The sequence below is a fragment of the Poromitra crassiceps genome (genome assembly GCF_964638095.1).
Source record: "Poromitra crassiceps genome assembly, chromosome: 2".
NCBI classification, from domain to species: Eukaryota; Metazoa; Chordata; class Actinopteri; order Beryciformes; family Melamphaidae; genus Poromitra; species Poromitra crassiceps.
The window spans coordinates 97185587-97207961 of NC_139624.1; the positions used below are offsets into that span (position 1 = coordinate 97185587).

Below are 22375 nucleotides of genomic sequence, written 5' to 3' on the forward strand. Positions count from 1 at the left end.
GACTTACTTTTTGCCAACCAACACCACCCCCTTTCTCCCTTGTCTAACCTGCAGATGTCTGATTAAGGACTTTGAGGTGAGACCAAATGTAGTAGACCTGCTCCAGCATGTGTTCATCAAACAGATTGTCGGCAGAGAGAAAGTCCTTCAGAAACAATTGATGGAACTTATTGATCTCAATCAGCAAATAGGAACCATTGAAAAAACAAGGTACCGTCTGAACTCCATTTAATCACAAGGATTGCCACTGTATGTTTCCTTCATGGGGAAGTCAGGTATAGAATAGTATCACACATGTGTTTGTTATGATAGAAGCTGCAGTAATACAGTAGTAGTAGTAGTTCTAATACATAACAATGAATACTCACACACCATAAAGTGCCTGATAGTCTTCAAACCATGGGAATAACTTAAAGGTTGCAAGACTGCCTGTCAGTGGTTTTAATGTGGAGTAGGCAGCATCTTAACTCTCTGTGTCTGGATGCAGACAGTAATCCAAATCACCGTAGTCTCCTTGTTGGATGTTTTAAAAACCCTGTCACCTTTATATAAACAACAGCCCAATCCTGTACCAACATCTCTTTGGGGTGGAGGCTGTACAGTGTGTGTCAAATGAGTGTTGGCCCAAATACCAGAGCTCCCCCCCCTTTTAAAAATGTGACCTTTGCGTTTATGAAATGCTCATGTTATTTCTGTCATTTAAGCCGTCATGGAAAGACAGACAGAAGCAAAGACAGTAATGACAGGTAACCCACACCTCTTGTGCCACAGTAGGTATAGATCATGATTTGTAGTCCAGTCAGAGCTCTTGTAGTTGTGATCACGCATGTATTTGCAATCGACGACATGGACTGATGTTAGATTGCGTTCATGCTTACCACCCTGCCATCATTTAACATCATTTTCATATGGGTTGTTTTGTTGTTACTCGTTCCTCTGTCTTTTGTGCATTGTCTTTTCTTAATGTCCTAACATTTGTTGTAGTGTAACCAGGGTCATACACTTCTTCATAAACTAACCACAGCAGCTGATGGTATCCAAATTAGGGATGTTCATCAATTGTCGAAAATCGATAATTGATCGTTAAGGATTGGAATCGATCCTGTGGAATTTGGATCGATTTTGTTATTATTTTTAAAAAAAAGAAAAAAAAAATTACTAGGTTTGGGTGGAATTCGTTCCTCCTCGCCCCACTCCATTGCACAGCCGACTAACGTGAGGTGGAGCTTCATATAGTCTTTTCTGGCTGGGCACGGGCCTTTGTGCCAACAAAACTGTTTTAAACATGGGGAATTCACACCGGCATGTGTTGGAGAGGAGTTGGAGAGGAGACACATTGAAATAAAGAGTTAATTGAGGAGAACACGTTGTCTTTCGTATTTTCTGCCATAGGCATTCATTTTGTAAAAAAAATATATATATATATATATTAAAAAAAAAAAAAGTATTAATATGATCGATAATCGATAATTGATCGTTAATATTCACCGATTATCGATTGTGGAAAATTTTCAAAATGAACATCCCTAATCCAAATTTCACTTCAGAGGTGGGTTGCAATAATTGTGGAAATTAATTACCACCAGCCAAATGTTTGCCTTAAATTCAGACTTCTTATTTTGCGTTCTTACATCACATTACACGAGAGGGCATAGTAGCTTATCCTGAGGTATTCCTACAAACCGCAGTACTTTATGGTAACGCTGTGCACCACTAAATGTGCTGCTAGTGCCATGGCCATGTAGCTACAGTGTGATCATTTCAGTCTCCTCAGTCAACTGGCATTTAAGATGGTAAGCCACTACAAATAGTCACACTACATTTAAGATGGTAAGCCACTACAAATAGTCACACTACATTTAAGATGGTAAGCCACTACAAATAGTCACACTACAGTGATTGGCAGGAGGATTTTAGATGTGAAGTCCTTCCATTGCTGCTTGAGATAGACGAGAGGATGAAAGATGGCGGCCTCCTGGTTTTACCTTATCCCCCACAATGCAAAGTATCCGAAAATAAACATCCATCGCAAGGTTACTATCTTGCATGTCTTGGTATTGAAGTGCAGAAAGGAAATGTCTGTATGGCGTCCAATGAAATGGGGAATAAAGAACGTTCCTGGAACGAGGGTCAAGCAGATTAAGGTGGATTAATATCTGGTTGAACTGTTTTGCAGTCAGCTGCAGGTTCTCCACACCTGGTAAGACCATTAGCCCCAGCCAAGGCAGGAGGAAGGAGGGAACTGCATACTGATGGGCCCAGTTGATCAGCATTGATTATAGTCTTTTGTTTATGTTTAGATCTTTGGTTGAATCTTTGATGACTGTATATTTAGGATATTCTGAGTTTGCTTTAGGAGTGAAGAGATTTACCACTATGTCTCAGCATCACTCATCACTATCATTCAGATGCTCATATGGTTGCTTAATTTATATATCCATACATTTACATGGAGGGACATACATTACATACATTGCTCAGTAAGAGACTTTTGGTTGTGCATCCTGTGAATTTTAGGCATGAGCGCATTCACACTAAAAGAGGCAGCCACATGAAGACACAGCTTGCAGCAGATGAGGTGGAAGACCTCGCCACCTTAGAAGTTCTAGATGAGGTAAGAAAGTCCAGATTAGTCATAATAGGTAGACCTGAGATATTGTTGATGTTTGTAAGGAAAACATGTGCAGCGCTAACTACAGCATTCAGCATAACTGTTCCCAAGCTCAGCAGCATCTTTAATACAAATTACATTTAGAGCAATTTATCAAATACGAGCACCCATATTGAATGATACAACCCCCCCCCAGTGATGTATTGAATGATACAACCCCCCCCCCCCCAGTGATGTATTGAATGATACAACCCCCCCCCCAGTGATGTATTGAATGATACAACCCCCCCCCCAGTGATGTATTGAATGATACAACCCCCCCCCCCAGTGATGTATTGAATGATACAACCCCCCCCCAGTGATGTATTGAATGATACAACCCCCCCCCCAGTGATGTATTGAATGATACAACCCCCCCAGTGATGTATTGAATGATACAACCCCCCCCCAGTGATGTATTGAATGATACAACCCCCCCAGTGATGTGTTGAATGATACAACCCCCCCAGTGATGTGTTGAATGATACAACCCCCCCCCAGTGATGTGTTGAATGATACAACCCCCCCAGTGATGTATTGAATGATACAACCCCCCCCCCAGTGATGTGTTGAATGATACAACCCCCCCCCCCCCAGTGATGTGTTGAATGATACAACCCCCCCCCCCCCCCAGTGATGTATTGAATGATACAACCCCCCCCAGTGATGTGTTGAATGATACAACCCCCCCCCCCCCAGTGATGTATTGAATGATACAACCCCCCCCAGTGATGTGTTGAATGATACAACCCCCCCCCAGTGATGTGTTGAATGATACAACCCCCCCAGTGATGTGTTGAATGATACAACCCCCCCCAGTGATGTATTGAATGATACAACCCCCCCCCCAGTGATGTATTGAATGATACAACCCCCCCAGTGATGTGTTGAATGATACAACCCCCCCCAGTGATGTATTGAATGATACAACCCCCCCCCAGTGATGTATTGAATGATACAACCCCCCCAGTGATGTGTTGAATGATACAACCCCCCCCAGTGATGTATTGAATGATACAACCCCCCCCCCAGTGATGTGTTGAATGATACAACCCCCCCCAGTGATGTGTTGAATGATACAACCCCCCCCAGTGATGTGTTGAATGATACAACCCCCCCCAGTGATGTGTTGAATGATACAACCCCCCCCCAGTGATGTGTTGAATGATACAACCCCCCCCCCCAGTGATGTGTTGAATGATACAACCCCCCCCCCCAGTGATGTGTTGAATGATACAACCCCCCCCCCCAGTGATGTATTGAATGATACAACCCCCCCCAGTGATGTATTGAATGATACAACCCCCCCCCCAGTGATGTGTTGAATGATACAACCCCCCCCCCCAGTGATGTATTGAATGATACAACCCCCCCCCCAGTGATGTATTGAATGATACAACCCCCCCAGTGATGTATTGAATGATACAACCCCCCCCCCCAGTGATGTGTTGAATGATACAAACAGCCCCAGTGATGTGTTGAATGATACAACCCCCCCCCCCAGTGATGTGTTGAATGATACAACCCCCCCCCCAGTGATGTGTTGAATGATACAACCCCCCCCCCCCAGTGATGTGTTGAATGATACAACCCCCCCCCAGTGATGTGTTGAATGATACAACCCCCCCCCCCAGTGATGTATTGAATGATACAACCCCCCCCAGTGATGTATTGAATGATACAACCCCCCCCAGTGATGTATTGAATGATACAACCCCCCCCCCAGTGATGTGTTGAATGATACAAACAGCCCCAGTGATGTACTGTATTTAAGCAATATTACACAAGAGGGTGTACTTTACCGTGGTTATTGGCACGACAGTGATGCGGCAGTACCCGTCCCTGAAGTGCCAATAACCACAGTAAAGTACACCCTCGAGTGTAATATTGCGATTATACAACAGTTACCAACAAAATACAAGCTATAAACAAAATGTGCTCATATTTTGGGGCCATTTGCTCTCAAAATAACACAGTTTTTGCCGACTGTGTTAGTCCGAGACAAGAAATAGTCCCCGTTGACTCTGCCAGGCTGAGCCAGCCGACTAAATAGGCTACCACACATGTAAACACAAAACTGTCCCATTAACTCAATATTTGTTGTGACTCTGGCAAAAATAAAATTATTAACAGATTAGCAACTATGTCGGTGAACTTCACATGTAGGCTATTTTTTAAGTGTCATCAACTCACCTTGTAGCTGAGATGAAGCCTGTCTGTCTGAAAGAGGGTTGAGAGGCGGGCCATAGCGTGTCTGTCGAGTGGGTGCTGGCGCTAAGCGACTGGGTTTCTGGTACAACCAGGCTCTCTGGCACAAGCCACTTACTCTAACTTAGGAGCAGTGCGGTAAATACAATATTCCTGGAATGCGAGTTTAACGGACCAGTTAAACCTCTGCATTCTACATCGAATTACATTACTGTTTGTTTTATTTTGTGTGTTACATACTTATTGGCCAAGTTATTCGTTAGTTTATGGGCTAGAAATTCTGTGGGGTTACAGGCAATATAGTTGCCTGCAGAATTTTGGCCGCTGCTGTTCTCTGCTGAACAGACCGGCCGGCAGAGTGATATTTTAATGATGAGGGCGTTCTCAAATGAACGATTTGAGAACGGCTAGGTGTAATGTTATGCTAATTTGAGAACGGTCCATGACCAATCAGATTGCTTGGTCGGAACTACATGTTGTATAATGAATGATACAAACAGCCCCAGTGATGTATTGAATGATACAAACAGCCCCAGTGATGTATTGAATGATACAAACAGTCAGCGTATATTTCCACCCATCCTTCAAGATGAGAAGCTGTGCAGTATGAGGGAAGCAGTGCCACCCTGCTGTGGTTGATGCACCTGTCTGGGCAGTAGGAAGACAGGGAAATTAATCAACGTGTGACATGAAGATAATACATTGATGTTGCAGTTCTCACAGGCCTTGACTTGAGGCAAGACATGGGCGCTAAAGTACTTAGGTTCTAATAATGATTTTCCTTTAGTTATCGCTTATGATTCTGACTATGATCGAGTTATTAGTTTATCGCCGGTTTACCCGAAAACATAAAATTCACATTTTATATCTTGGAGAGTGAGTCTTGATGGTTTCTTTTTTCAGAACACAGTCACAGAACAGCTTCAGAATCGCTATGGAAGGGATCAGATTTATACGTATGTGGGAGACATCCTCATCGCAGTCAATCCTTTCCGTACGATGGAGATGTACACGCCGCAGGTCTGTAGATAGGCTCGTGTTTGTGTGTGTGTATTTGTGTTTGTGTGTGTGTGTGTTTGTCTGTGCGTGTTTGTGTTTTGTGTTTGTGTGTGTTTGCGGATGTGTGCTCGTATATTTGGCCAATAATGCCCTGAATGTAACCCACCAGATCTCATTAGTGCCTCCACATTTGTTCAGAGTCTGCTGCATCGCATTTAGCCTTCCCACACACACACACACACACACACACACTCTTTCTCTACCTCTTCTATGCTTCACTGACTGTATTTTCCAATCAATCACCGTGTTTTTCTTTGCTCCAAATATGTAGCAATTTTTCTTTTCTCCTTGCTGACCAGAAGCATAATATATTGTATGGTTGGGAGTGGAAGTGCTTTTACAAAGGAAAACCTTCTGTGGGTCTAGTAGCCTACATGAGTTTTGTCATATTTCTTTCAATAATGACAACTCAATTTGTTTTTGTGATAAGGTAAATTCACCTCTTAATTATGCTGCTAATTGATTTTCATGGAAAGTACTACATAAGGCGATAAGTCTTTTTATCCTCAACGCTCCTCTCTTCGCAGTACTCTAAGATGTACCTCGGAGCGAAGCGCACAGCCAACCCACCGCACGTCTTTGCTGTGGCTGATATCGCCTACCAGTCCATGGTGACATATAATGCAGACCAGGTAATGTGGTGTTCAGAACGTCTAGTTTAATTAAGTATCCATGTATGTGTTAAAGCATACTGATGTGACTTTGATTTACAACTGAACATTTAGACCACTTTGTGAAACATACAGAGATATACATATATTGTGTATCGCCATTCGGTCTAAAAATACCGAGATATGAGTTTTGGCCCAGCCCTAATACTGAGAGCAAAAAATATGAACTTTTGATACTATTGTAGTACTGTTCATTTGTTTGTTTGAAAGACAAATGTGATTTCTAAAGCTATCAGTACTAATGTAATCGACAGTCCTTTTTTGCAGCACTGCAATTTTACTACTAATATTACTATTGTTATTAGCACTAGTAGTTGTTGTTGTTGTAGTAGTAGTAGTAATAGTAGTAGTAGTAGTACAGTAGGTGTAGAAGTAAAGGCAGTGTTAGGTGTAGTTGTAGTAGCATTTGCAGGATTAGGAGGAGGATTAGCTTTATTCACAAATGGCACGGCAACTAATTTTATGGCATGAAATGGCACAGCAACTAATTCTATGGCATGGCAGCATGGCAACTAATTATTTGGCGTAATGACTCCGTGGTAAGATGCCTCTCTTCTTGTGGTGAGAGGAGGGCATCTGCTCAGACTAGGATAGAGAATCCCCCAAAAGAAAGGGAAACCCCCCCATCATTAGTTGTACTATTAGTACTCATATTATTGTGTAATGGAGATAAGTCAGTAGTTGTGAATACCTGAAAGTGAATACTATCTCTGTGACTGTGCACAGTGCATAGTGATCAGCGGCGAGAGTGGAGCGGGGAAAACGGAGAGCGCTCATCTGTTGGTGCAGCAGTTGACAGTTCTGGGGAAGGTGAGTCATCACGTCACATTGAACGGTCCCTCCTATGAAAATCCACAAAGGAATATTTATGACTGTATTTAGGACTGGCTAACACAGTAGGGCGGCCTTGCGGTTTGAAAGAGCATAGCTTGAGTCAGTCATGATTTGCTATAATTCGCTATAATTGTTTTTTTGGATGTCAAATGAATGGGGGAATGAAATAAACAATGGCAACGTCACTTTTAATATTACTAATGGCGACAGAACGGCGGCAGACAGAAATTCATACATCAATTTCTCACAAAATCATCACTCTTTCACTTTACTTACCTGCAATGCTCTTATATAATGTTTTATTCAGGCCAATAATCTGACACTGCAGGAGAAGATCCTGCTAGTCAACAACTTGGTGGAGGCGTTTGGGAACGCCTGCACCGTCATCAACGACAACTCCAGCCGCTTTGGCAAGTACCTGGAGATGAAGTTCACCTGCGCAGGAACGGTGGTGGGAGCGCAGATATCCGAGTACCTGTTGGAGAAATCCAGAGTCATCTACCAGGCTGTGTAAATAGCATGCTTTCCTTCTTTCTGTCTTTGTTAAATTTAAGTCCTCACATAATGTATCCTAGCAAACCCACGGCCCATTCTGACCACCATTTGACACTGGCATTCATAGAAATGTAAATTTTGTCTCTCTGAAAGGACATTGGCCACAAGGGTTATTATTGTACATCATAGACCCTCTCTGGGTCTCTCTCTCTCTCCTCCTATTCCTCCATCTGAAGCAGGTGGCATTCACCTTCACCTTCACATTCAGTCAATCTATCTTTTTTTGATCGTGTGTCTGGGGAGCACATGGGGTCAAGTGGAGGGGCGAGCTTATTTCCTGTTTGATCAAAGATTGTGGTCTTGCAAGTGTTCTTATTGGAACTTCAAAGGCAGACTCGAGTATTCCATTAGAAAACAGACACAGAGGGCAGAGGCTTTCAATTGGCTGTGGACAGCATGTGTAGCTACACTGTCCTTCAGGCCACAATTGAATTTTAATTCTGGTGGGATCTCCGACGAGGAGAATGCATAAAAGAAAGAGAGATGCCTTGAGGTTTTGGTTTTATTACCTCCACCAAGGAAGATATGTTTTCGGTGGCATTTGTTTGTCTGTTAGCAGGATTACGGAAAAATTGCTAGCCTGATGTTCATGAAACTTGGTGGAAGCATGGGCCAGGGAAAGGACCCGTTAAATTGAAGGAGCTGAACACCAACAAGCAATAAATAATAGCATGAACCTTGGCAGAGGTCTGCGCTCTCCGAGGGCCCTTCTAGTTGTCTGTTGTTTTTCCACCTGTCATCGCTCATCATTTAGCAAAACAGATTTGAGATTCAGCAAAATGGGGAACATGATTGTAAGCTATCAGATGTCTTGTGCTTTTACCATTTTAATGATATGTGTCTTTACAGAGGTGAGAGAAACTTCCACATATTCTATTACATCTACGCTGGTCTGGCTGACAGGAAGAAACTGGCCCACTACAAGCTCTCCACCAGCAACACTCCTAAGTCAGTTTGACTTAAACTCTGTCATCCCCCACTCACACAGTGAATGCCCCTACTTCCCCGAGACCCCCATCCTGATCTTATTTGTGTTTCTTTTTGTCCTGCAGGTATTTGTGTAACGAGCACATTAAATTAGGGCCTGATATTGTGAGCAACGCCTTTTACAAGGAGCAGTTTGATGCGGTGGAGCAGTGTTTCAAAGTCATTGGATTTACCCTGGAGGTACAGACCACTGCATTAATTACCCTGGAGGTACAGACCACTGCATTAATTACCCTGGAGGTACAGACCACTGCATTAATTACCCTGGAGGTACAGACCACTGCATTAATTACTCTGGAGGTACAGACCACTGCATTAATTACCCTGGAGGTACAGACCACTGCATTAATTACGCTGGAGGTACAGACCAGTGGTACAGACCACTGCATTAATTACTCTGGAGGTACAGACCACTGCGTTAATTACCCTGGAGGTACAGACCACTGCATTAATTACCCTGGAGGTACAGACCACTGCATTAATTACCCTGGAGGTACAGCCCACTGCATTAATTACCCTGGAGGTACAGACCATTGCATTAATTACCCTGGAGGTACAGACCAGTGGTACAGACCACTGCATTAATTACCCTGGAGGTACAGACCAGTGGTACAGAATACTGCATTAATTACCCTGGAGGTACAGACCACTGCATTAATTACCCTGGAGGTACAGACCAGTGGTACAGACTACTGCATTAATTACCCTGGAGGTACAGACCAGTGGTACAGAATACTGCATTAATTACCCTGGAGGTACAGACCACTGCTACAGACTACTGCATTAATTGCCCTGGAGGTACAGACCACTGCATTAATTACCCTGGAGGTACAGACCACTGGTACAGACTACTGCATTAATTGCCCTGGAGGTACAGACCACTGCATTAATTACCCTGGAGGTACAGACCAGTGGTACAGACTACTATATTAATTACCCTGGAGGTACAGACCACTGCATTAATTACCCTGGAGGTACAGACCACTGCATTAATTACCCTGGAGGTACAGACTACTGCATTAATTACTGGCTACAAAGCCGAGAGAGGCCTACCAACAAGGTTCAGCATACTGTAACCTTGGTCCTTGCATTTGGGTGGACATGGACACACATGTTCTGCATGTGCATAGTGCTTGACACTTGCATGTACAAGTGCATGCATGGACACACAGCCAAACACACATGTACTGTATGTGTCCACAGATATGAATACCAACATAGAAACAGTCAACCAATGTGCTTCATGTTTGAATAGAAAATCCAAGTAGCAATACCATAATGGAAAAATACTGCATTAAGAGTAAACATTCTGGTAAAGGTTCTGCATTCTTAAGTTTACTTAAGTAAAAGTATAGAAGTATTAGCAGTACAATTTTCATAAGGGTCTAAAGTAAAAGTGCTGTCCAATTCAGGGAGTCAAATTATTGATGCATTAACCTGTAAGAATTACTGCATTTTAAAGTTGTAGGTCTAGCTGCTCCATATAATGTTGGGGAGTTTTAACTCTATAACGAAACATATTGTATGAGTTTAACATAATGTTTTGCATGTACAACCTTATTCTGACAAGATGGAAATACTTAAGTAAAGTGCCAGTAGCCTACAGGTACCTCAAAATTGTACTTATGTAAATGTTTAGTTACTTTTCACCTCTGATGTATGGCAACCACAAACTAGCTAATAGACAATTATGTAGTGAGCATGGGTCAAGAATGCTAATCAGTGACTTAAAGAATAAACACAAGCTTAAAAAACAGTGGAAGAGCAGTTAGTCAGGATCAGTGTGTGACTGGTGGTGCAGCCAGTGTGATGTTGTATGGTGGAGGCTCATGTAGGCAGTCAGCTGTTGGGAAGTGTGGAGGCTCGTGTAGGCAGTCAGCTGTTGGGAAGTGTGGAGGCTCATGTAGGCAGTCAGCTGTTGGCAGTGTGGTGGCTCATGTAGGCAGTCAGTTGTTGGCAGTGTGGAGGCTCATGTAGGCAGTCAGCTGTTGGCAGTGTGGAGGCTCATGTAGGCAGTCAGCTGTTGGCAGTGTGGAGGCTTGTGTAGGCAGTCAGCTGTTGGGAAGTGTGGAGGCTCATATAGGCAGTCAGCCGTTGGCAGTGTGTGGAGGCTCATGTAGGCAGTCAGCTGTTGCAGTGTGGAGGCTCATGTAGGCAGTCAGCTGTTGGCAGTGTGGAGGCTCATGTAGGCAGTCAGCTGTTGGCAGTGTGGAGGCTCATGTAGGCAGTCAGCTGTTGGCAGTGTGGAGGCTCATGTAGGCAGTCAGCTGTTGGCAGTGTGGAGGCTCATGTAGGCAGTCAGCTGTTGGCAGTCAGCTGTTGGCATTGAGGCTCATGTAGGCAGTCAGCCGTTGGCAGACTTGACAGACTTGTGAAAATGCCACTGGTAAATTAAAGCTGTGTTAAAATGGTAATTTCACTCACATCTTTGTTCTTTTTTGCACAGCACTTCACGGAAAGCACTTCTCTTTCAAGCAGTGTGTCCCATCCCGTCCTATAGCGTCTTATTCCTTGGACTTTCTGTTTCTGTAGATGAAGTTAGACTTTCTGTAGACCACAGATCTACCCAGTTCTCCTTCTATTTATTCCGAACCACGCATGCTGCTACTGGAAACATAAAATCAAATGCATCAATCACGTCATTAAAGACCTACCAGCAAATGTAGCAAATGCAAAAGCCTTCGTGAACTGGCTATAATTTGAAGGACTATTATATAAATTGTTATATCACTCGGCATTAGATATTTAAATAAATATTTAACAAAGTATTCATTTAAATTCCCATACAGATAAATCACATGTTATAATATGTCCTCCATCTCTGTCTGTCTGTCCTCCAGGAACTGGGCAGTGTTTACAGCACACTGGCTGCCATCCTCAACTCAGGCGACATCGAGTTTTCTCCGGTTGCCACAGAGCACCAAACAGACAAGAGCGACATCTCCAACATTTCTGTATTAGAGAATGGTGAGAGACAGACATACGGTTACACCCCCTTGTGTGATGACGTACATTAAAAGCTAAAATGACTCTGAATTCTCTGTGCTAATCCCCCCACTCTTCTGCTGTTAGAGCTCAAGTACTAAGCTGCAGTGGAGATAAATACTGGAATATATTGTGTCCAAATTAATTATCCATTGATATAGAAATGCTATTACTGGGCGTCCGGGTAGTGCAGCGGTAGATTGCCTGCCTACCAACACGAGGGTCGCAGGTTCCGTGTTGCCTCCGGCTTGGTCGGGCGTCCGTACAGGCACAATTGGCCATGTCTGTGGGTGGGAAGCGGGTGGGTATGTGTCCTCCTGGCATGATCCTCCCATGCCCTACCTTCTGCTAGTGAAACTCCTGGCTGTCAGGTGAAAAGAAGCGACTGTCGACTGCACATGTATCGGAGAAAGCTTGTATGTGCCTTTTTCACACCAGCCATTTTGTGTCTAAAAGGCAGGGTAAACACAGTTGCAACCAAAACATTAATTAGGTGCCCCAGCACTTGAACACCTGGTAATCCTCGTTAATGTTTTGGTTGCACCTGTGTTTACTGTTTCCCCCTCTTTTAGAGACAAAATGGCTGCTGTGATAAAAGGTAATAAATGGCTCTCCCCAGATCGACAGAAGGGGGTGGAGCAACAACCAGGACAGCAGAGGGAATTGGCCAAATACAATTAGGGAGAGGATGGGGATGGGGGTGGGAACCCGGTGGGGTATGAGCCCTGGTCGTTGCACTAGGGCCACCTCCAAAAAAAATGGATTAAAAAATTAATGCTATTACTCTATTTGGTGGGGGCATCAATTTAAAACCTGTATTTGTGTACAAACCATAATACAAAGGGACATTGTTGTACTCTGTTATTGTGCTTTCTAAATATGAATGTCTCCTGCCTGGTAGTTTATAGAGCTGTCTAGATGAGGTTATCTGCTAGATATGATGGATGAGCAGGAGAGCATTAGTGTTGCAGCAGATGATGCTAAACTTTCTTCGCTTATTACACTTAGAACAAGCTACATGCTTTTCATGAATAATGAATTATACTGTATGATTTCTGGTTGTTTGTCAAAATGGTACCGCGCACATATTTGCCTCACTATTCGTATATTTAGGCTGTGATCATCTGCAATACAACGATGAATAATGGCGACACATTCTGATTCATCATTAATTTATTTTCTATCAACTCATGGATGCATTTAATAACATCTAGGGATGGGCATTGCAAATTAGCCTTGGACTATAAATGCTGTGGTACAGGACATCAGATGTTTTGGTCAACGTTATATTTACGTGTATCTGTCCCTGCACAAATAAATGAATGAATGTTCCTTTTTTGCAGTCACATTATTGCCCTAATTTTTGAGTCTGAAATGAGGACAGTAAAGGATGCACTTGTGCACACCCTGGCCTGCTCATATGCCCCTGCTGTCTTCACTTCCTCTCTCTGATCCCGTGTCCCCTCAGTGTCGTCGCTGCTGTGCATCCGTCCAGACGAGCTGCAGGAAGCACTGACCTCTCACTGTGTGGTGGCCCGGGGAGAGACCATCGTCAGGCCCAACACTGTGGAGAAGGCGGCGGAGGTGCGGGACGCCATGGGCAAGGCCCTCTACGGCCGTCTCTTCAGCTGGATCGTCAACCGCATCAACGCCCTGCTGCGGCCCGACAGCCCCCTAGGGGGAGACGGGTTAGATATTCGGTTAGATGTGATGAATGCACAAATGTGGTTGTCTCGCAAATGTGGATTTGATCATTAGCAGCTCTTGAAAGCCATGGGATTTCCTCAAAAGTTTTGAAAGCATGGAAAACTGATGCATCCTGAGAAATGCCCCAATGTGTCTGTTCTTTTTCAACGTTTTTTAACATGTGTATGCTATGTAATAAATTATTACAACTTTTTAGTTTTTGTATGGGAAGAGTGCCATACACACTTTTTTCTGACGAAACATGGTCTTCATACACAGGACTTCACATATCGACATATACGGTCTATGTTATAGACCCACTGTCATTTCATATATGGTCATAGTTGTTCTTGTGAAAAAGAATCAGCTTCAGCTTCAGCAGTGATATGAAATAGTTGGGATGTTGCCCAGCTGCTGACAGCAATCATTTATTGGACACTAACCAAACTATCAAATCCAATCAAGAATAGAATTTAAAAATGAGAAACAAGAGAGGAATAAGAAACATGATCTCAGTTTCATAATTACCACGTCTCTTTCTGTTACCGTAGTATTTGCCTGACCTTTCATTTTTCCTCTCCGCGCCAGAGAGGATGACAAGAGCTTGAACATCGGCATCCTGGACATCTTCGGTTTCGAGAACTTCAAGAAGAACTCCTTTGAGCAGCTCTGCATCAACATCGCCAACGAGCAGATCCAGTTTTACTTCAATCAACACATATTCGCATGGGAGCAGGTACAGCGCAGCCAACCTGTCACTGAAATCACATGAGGACTTTCTGAGTGCTTCGGCACCTTTGGGAAAGTATTTTGTATGCACTTTTCATCTTGATACTGCCTCATTTCCATCTAAATGGCGATAGCATGTCATACTTTGTCACCTCGCGCTTAAAGAGAGCTGGCAAGGGTAAAATATGCTGCTGTCTTTATTCACGGGAGAATGGGGTTGGTGGTTCTCCCCGTTATGTGGTCCCATGGGTGTGTTTAGCCTTGGGGGCAGAGAATGGTTTGCTAATGTTAAATGATTTAGACTCGCCCAGGGAGAGGCACTATAAATCATCCCCAACGAGGGTCAATTAGGAGTTGAAGACAGTTTGCTAGGACTTAAACTCACTCTCTGGGCACTATTAGCAGAAGGCCCAGAAATACAGTTGTCCTATACTGGACCATATACTTACTGTATGTGGCGCATAAGGCAGCCGTCGCGTGCTGTGTGATTTATATCCATCATATAACCTGAAATAATCCGACTGTGGTAGATGAAAATGTATAACTAGCTGTCACTGGAAGATTCATTCTATAAAGTTGGACATGAATAGACAAGTGGGGGAGTGATATACCAGAATTCCTATTTTTTAGGAGCTGATGATTTTACATTTTTCTCATTCTTACACTGAAACCTTTCTTAAGTGTGTTTACATATTATGCTTGTGTATCTGCATTTAACCATGCAGATTTTTTGTGTGTTTTGCCTACAGTTCATGCGAAGATAAGCATGTTGATTTTTTTCTCTCTCTTCCTCTGGGAATAGAAATCTGCAGTAATGTTAGTAGGACGTTTCAGAGTCAGTCAACCTGATGTGATGAGGTTTGCTTAATATAAAGAGCACTAAGCCTACTCTGCCCTATAGCCCAGAGGTATCTGGAGGGGGAGGATGTTTTTTATTTATTTATTTATTCATTCATTCATTCACTTATTTATTTTATTTGACCCTTTATTTATACAGGGGGAGTTTCACTGAGAGCAGTGCTCTCTTTTTCAGGAGTGCCCTGTTCACATTCAAACAGACATTCACACCTGGAAACTGCCCAGTAGAACCACAGTCTGATCTTTGTTTTGGCCAATGAGCAGCTCCACTGGAGCGGTTGGGGTTAAGGGCCTTGCTCAAGGGCACCTCAGTGGTGGTTATGAGAGAGGGGTGAGTGCTGCTTATTCACTTTCCAAACCCAGGTTTATCCAGTCGGTCTGGGGGGATTGAACCTTCCGGTCACAAGCTGGCTTATCTAACCTTTAGGCCACCACTGCCTGGTTACATGTATGTCACCGGTCAGCTACAACACAATGAGAAGCAATACATTCTGCCTTTCATTTTGTCTTATGATTGCTAGGTTGATATCCAATTTGTGAAATCCATTTTATCCAATGTTGACTATTTATTGCAGATCTTGTTCCAACTTTTGAACGTTTTGAGTCTTTTGAATGCTCAACTATGACACAAAGGGAATAAAGTGAAGCGTTTTGTATAATGTAACATGTTTTTTTACACCAAAGCAGCAAGGGAAAACATAAAGTAACATAAAACTGCATGAATTCTAAGTTAAAGAATTTAGTCATAATTCCTCGATTCATAATAATGTGGTATTATATATGTGCAGCAGTGCAGCATAGCAAGAAAGAATCATATAATTACTCTAGTTCTGTTAGCTCTGTATATAATGGAAAAAACATAGCACAGGTCCACACAGCCTGGTTCTGAGTAATGAAAATGAGGTGTTAGATCTAGTTTGAAGGGTAGATTAGCTTCCCCAGTAGCAGTAGTCTATAGATAATGTAAATTGCTTTTATCTGTCTAGGTAGAAAAAGAGCCAACTTGACATCGGTTTGCATTCCTTTGGTCTGTCTCAGGTTCCCCCCTTTTTCAGTGGCAATAGTAATGTTTATTGCTGTTTTTTACCTTGTTCTATCAAAGGTGATTTGGGAGACATACCTTTTATATTTATTTTTTATTTTGCCTCACAGCTGGCTGAGGGGCGGCAACTATAGAGCTGAACAGTCGCGTGACGTTCCGTGACGTCTCCTGGTCTGGAAGAATATTCCCAATTCATTTTCTCCATAGACATTTCAAACAATCTAAAGTGAATGTGGAATTCTCTTCCAGACCAGGAGATGTCACGTGAGGAGAGGAACTTTTATACGACCAAGAAAAAATACCCTGAGCTCAATATAGGAGACATCAACAAACCGATAGATTACAAATCCATCCTTCCACCATATCTGTGGACCTACTGAGGAGATTACAGGCTAAGGAAAAGGAATTCCACTCTCTTACAAACCCCATCACCCCCCCACCCCCCTTCCTTTTCTTTCTTTTTTTGGTCACGGTCCCTCCCCCCACTACAGGACGAGTACCTCAATGAGGAGGTGGACGCTCGGATGATTGAGTATGAGGACAACCGTCCCCTCCTGGACCTGTTCCTGCAGAAGCCTCTGGGGATGCTGGCTCTTCTGGATGAGGAGAGCCGCTTCCCGCAGGCCACGGACCAGACTCTTGTAGGTGAGTCCCTTCTGCCTCACTGGAACAGCTGAGAACAAGTGCCTTGTTCAAAGGTACCTCAGCAGTGGTGGAGCAAGGGAAGAGTGTTTCTTCTTCACTTTCCCCAACTACAGTAGATTTTCCCAGACAGTCCAGGATTCAAACTGAGTGGGGAAATTCAAGTGGGTTGGGACTGACTGGACCTAGTCTCTCTTACCTTGTTTCTGGCAGTCAGAGACAGAAGTGAATGTCAGTTTACACCGAAAAACACGCTAGCGTATTAAAACTGAAATTTAGTAGTTTTGTCTTTAGCCATTTTTAAATACATCAACATTCTCATATAGCATTCATAATGTACTTGTGAAATCAAAGAATATATTTGTCACCAAGTGTTGTTTATCTAACCTATCCAGTCTCTAGTGATGATCAGATCAAGATAATTAACTGATGTGCACTTGGTTATTTTAGAGAAGTTTGAAGACAATCTTAAGACCAAAAGCTTCTGGAGACCAAAGAGGGTGGACCTTGGCTTTGGTATTCACCACTATGCTGGAAAGGTAATTACTATTGGCTTAATCAGTGCTAATGTGTGTAGAAAGGTTTCAATATAAACCGAAGCTAATCAATATGTGATGTCCTTTACAGAAGTATTTTCCTTCTCTGCCAACCTCTCAGGTGCTTTACAACGCCGGAGGCTTCTTGGCCAAGAATCGAGACATGCTGCCAGCTGACATTGTTCTGCTGCTGAGATCATCAGAAAACCAACTTGTTCGCAAACTTGTCACCCATCCTCTCACCAAAACAGGTAAACTGGATACCCACTCTACACAAAGCAATACACTCTTAACAACTTACAGTGAATCATTTAACATACTCAATATTCTCAACAGTATTTAAACCGACCACATATTAGTCTTCATCAGCTAAGCCTTCAAATCAATCACATTAAGTCCCATTTATTAGTACAAGTATGTAGTGCGTGGAACCCTATTGTAATTAGTGGCCGGGCCAGCGAAGCGGCTTAGTGGCCGGGCCAGCGAAGCCGCAGGGCCACTTATTGTATTTGCCAATATTCTTCTTCTTCTTCTCCCGGGAAGTTGGACTTCCCATGCATGAAAATAAACCAGACTTTGCACAAAGGTCCAGTCCCATGCTAAACTTCGTTGACGTGAATTTTGCGCCAATAGTCCTGATGGTGGCGCTACAGCGACCGTCTAAAGTTTCAAGATTTGAAAATTCATAAAAAATCAGGCATACATGCTACAGCTTTGCAACTTTCACCGAAATGTGGGCCCAAGTGAGGAGAAACTTTTGTACACTGCAACCTATGGCCAAAGAAAAAACTGTCAAACTAATTAAACTCTACTCCTCCCACATTTTTCCTTCAAACGACACCAAACTTCAGCATCTGCATCATTCGACTGTCCTACACAAAAAATTCAGACAGATTTTTGTTTGATCCAAAATTTACCCCACAGTGCACCAGCTCAGTGGCCTTGTGGTCTGAGTGTCCGCCCTGAGACTGGGAGGTCGTGAGTTCGATCCCTGGCCGAGTCATACCAAAGACTATAAAAATGGGACCCATTTGCCTCCCTGCTTGGCAATCAGCATCGAAGGGTTGGAATTGGGGGGTTAAATCACCATGTGATTCCCAAGCGCGGCGCACGCTGCCGCTCACCTCTCCCCCAGGGGATGGGTCAAATGCGAAGAACAAATTTCACACATTGTGTGACAATCATTGGGACTTTACCTTTACCTTATCAAAATGTTTTACTGTAAACGGTACTGTAAACAACTACTGCAAATTTTCGCTAAATAAAGCTTGAAATGTCACAGAAAAAATGTACTACATTTTGCTGTCACAGTCGTTGAATTACCTAATGATGTGATGTCACTCGAGCAATGGTGTCATCAGTGATGATGTCATCAATTATGTCATCCTTCCTGGCTGAGCAGACTGGGTGGGTGATGTCATAGTTGTTGCTATGATGTCATCGATAATGTCATACTTGCTGCTGTGATTTCATCGGGGATGTCATACATGCCAAAGTATAAAGCAATGTTTCCGTCTATCTCTCTCTCTCTCTCACTAGCTCCACTGTCCCTACTCTCTCTCTCCGCTTCTCTGTTCAACTGCTACGTACTTAACCTGCTGCCTTACTTCTGCCCCAGCCCTGTCACGAATGGCAGTGTTCTAAGCAGACTGGATTGCATGCAGCAGATGATAGAACGCTCATCCATAAGAGACTTGACTTGGACTTGTGACTAAAGACTTGAGACTTGACTTGGACTCTAGCTCAAAGACTTCAGATTTGACTCGGACTTGCAAAAAATGACGTGAGCAGTGCCCGACCAATGACCCATTGCTGCGCAGCAGCTATAATTATCTTTTATTTTTCTGCTGTCCAACTTATTTACTGCTTCCAATACCTTTGATTTTAGGATTGTAGCACTAATTGGTTGCTAATGTCATATAATAGAGCACCGCAGGAATGAGTCCGGAAGTAGCTAGCATGTTGGATCCTCAGGGGAAAAGTGAATGGGGTTTTAGAATTGGGATAATCGCTTAAATGAAATAAGGTCTGTGGTTAACAAAAGTTTATGGGAGTGGTAAATTGTGTTAAGCAGGATAATCTTCACAAACATGAATCACTTTTATGACTTTTAAACATAAATGTGTTTTTGTACCGTGATTCTCAGAAAACGCTTCGAAAGTCATAAAAGTGATTCACGTTTGTGAAAATTATCCTGCTGAACACAAATGACCACTCCCATAAACCTTTGTTAACCACAGACCTTATTTTATGCATTTAAGTGAAACCCCCATTCTAAAACCCCATTCACTCTTCCCCTGAGGATCCAACATGTCCAGGGACTCCGAACTTCCGACTACAAAAAATACGTCATCCCTGCGGTAATCTATACTAATGCTGATGCTATTTTTTTCTATTGTAACTACTACTACTACTACTACTACTTCTACTCTTACCACTAACACCACCACCACCATTACTACTACTACTAATAATAATAATACTGTAATAATAACGTTTATTAACTTATTGCAACCATTTGGCATTGTTTCTCCTTCAAAGTAAATATAATTTAAAGCAAAACACTCTCAGCCTTTTGAAAAGCTGGTCTTTGCAGTGTGAGTACCCTTCTGTTGACAGAGGTCACTGCCAACTCACCGAGGCCCATAATCACATAATCACTCTTTAATGTAGTCTTAAAACTGCTTTATTGAGGCTTGGTATTCCGTAACTGCGTGGGGTCGTTCCTCCTGACCTCATCATCAACACTAATGCCTGAAAGGCTGGAAGGGAAGGTGATGAATTGTCCTTTTAACTGCTCTATAAAGTTTTTCCATATTTTTTTCAAATATCAATAGTTCTGCTTGTTAATCTTGACAGAGAGCCTACATAAAGGCGAGCATCCATAAGCTTCAGGTTGCTTATAATGATTGTATGCGGGTATTGCTTAAAAAGCCCAGGTGGAGTAGTGCAAGTGACTTGTTTTCAAAGGCAGGAGTCAACACTTTCCATGCACTTATGAGAAATCTGATATACAAATTTATGTGAATGATTCTCAGAATGCCATTATCATGCTGCTGACAGATCCTAGTTTTAGTGCTGTACGATACCAGTCACATTATCATGCTGCTGACAGATCCTAGTTTTAGTGTTGTACGATACCAGTCACATTATCATGCTGCTGACAGATCCTAGTTTTAGTGTTGTACGATACCAGTCACATTATCATGCTGCTGACAGATCCTAGTTTTAGTGTTGTACGATACCAGTCACATTATCATGCTGCTGACAGATCCTAGTTTTAGTGTTGTACGATACCAGTCACATTATCATGCTGCTGACAGATCCTAGTTTTAGTGTTGTACGATACCAGTCACATTATCATGCTGCTGACAGATCCTAGTTTTAGTGTTGTACGATACCAGTCACATTATCATGCTGCTGACAGATCCTAGTTTTAGTGTTGTACGATACCAGTCACATTATCATGCTGCTGACAGATCCTAGTTTTAGTGTTGTACGATACCAGTCACATTATCATGCTGCTGACAGATCCTAGTTTTAGTGCTGTACGATACCAGTCACATTATCATGCTGCTGACAGATCCTAGTTTTAGTGCTGTACGATACCAGTCACATTATCATGCTGCTGACAGATCCTAGTTTTAGTGTTGTACGATACCAGTCACATTATCATGCTGCTGACAGATCCTAGTTTTAGTGCTGTACGATACCAGTCACATTATCATGCTGCTGACAGATCCTAGTTTTAGTGTTGTACGATACCAGTCACATTATCATGCTGCTGACAGATCCTAGTTTTAGTGTTGTACGATACCAGTCACATTATCATGCTGCTGACAGATCCTAGTTTTAGTGTTGTACGATACCAGTCACATTATCATGCTGCTGACAGATCCTAGTTTTAGTGTTGTACGATACCAGTCACATTATCATGCTGCTGACAGATCCTAGTTTTAGTGTTGTACGATACCAGTCACATTATCATGCTGCTGACAGATCCTAGTTTTAGTGTTGTACGATACCAGTCACATTATCATGCTGCTGACAGATCCTAGTTTTAGTGCTGTACGATACCAGTCACATTATCATGCTGCTGACAGATCCTAGTTTTAGTGTTGTACGATACCAGTCACATTATCATGCTGCTGACAGATCCTAGTTTTAGTGCTGTACGATACCAGTCACATTATCATGCTGCTGACAGATCCTAGTTTTAGTGCTGTACGATACCAGTCACATTATCATGCTGCTGACAGATCCTAGTTTTAGTGCTGTACGATACCAGTCACATTATCATGCTGCTGACAGATCCTAGTTTTAGTGTTGTACGATACCAGTCACATTATCATGCTGCTGACAGATCCTAGTTTTAGTGCTGTACGATACCAGTCACATTATCATGCTGCTGACAGATCCTAGTTTTAGTGCTGTACGATACCAGTCACATTATCATGCTGCTGACAGATCCTAGTTTTAGTGTTGTACGATACCAGTCACATTATCATGCTGCTGACAGATCCTAGTTTTAGTGTTGTACGATACCAGTCACATTATCATGCTGCTGACAGATCCTAGTTTTAGTTTTGTACGATACCAGTCACATTATCATGCTGCTGACAGATCCTAGTTTTAGTGTTGTACGATACCAGTCACATTATCATGCTGCTGACAGATCCTAGTTTTAGTGTTGTACGATACCAGTCACATTATCATGCTGCTGACAGATCCTAGTTTTAGTGCTGTACGATACCAGTCACATTATCATGCTGCTGACAGATCCTAGTTTTAGTGTTGTACGATACCAGTCACATTATCATGCTGCTGACAGATCCTAGTTTTAGTGTTGTACGATACCAGTCACATTATCATGCTGCTGACAGATCCTAGTTTTAGTGTTGTACGATACCAGTCACATTATCATGCTGCTGAC

The 22375-nt window shown here is 42.7% G+C and overlaps 1 protein-coding gene across 1 annotated transcript in view; it reads left to right on the forward strand.

Moving 5' to 3' along the window:
• The window catches only part of myo3a (myosin IIIA), a gene marked incomplete at both ends in the record, with an annotated part of 52965 nt that overhangs the window by 827 nt on the left and 29763 nt on the right, over positions 1-22375 (forward strand). Inside the window, 14 exons of the mRNA XM_083631865.1 lie at positions 55-210; positions 2518-2614; positions 5762-5878; positions 6445-6549; positions 7315-7398; positions 7730-7932; positions 8827-8925; positions 9030-9144; positions 11805-11931; positions 13418-13637; positions 14224-14371; positions 16756-16909; positions 17357-17445; positions 17564-17693. Of these exons, the coding sequence (XP_083487991.1) occupies positions 55-210; positions 2518-2614; positions 5762-5878; positions 6445-6549; positions 7315-7398; positions 7730-7932; positions 8827-8925; positions 9030-9144; positions 11805-11931; positions 13418-13637; positions 14224-14371; positions 16756-16909; positions 17357-17445; positions 17564-17693 (1844 nt within the window). The remainder of the gene's footprint in view (positions 1-54; positions 211-2517; positions 2615-5761; positions 5879-6444; positions 6550-7314; positions 7399-7729; positions 7933-8826; positions 8926-9029; positions 9145-11804; positions 11932-13417; positions 13638-14223; positions 14372-16755; positions 16910-17356; positions 17446-17563; positions 17694-22375) is intronic.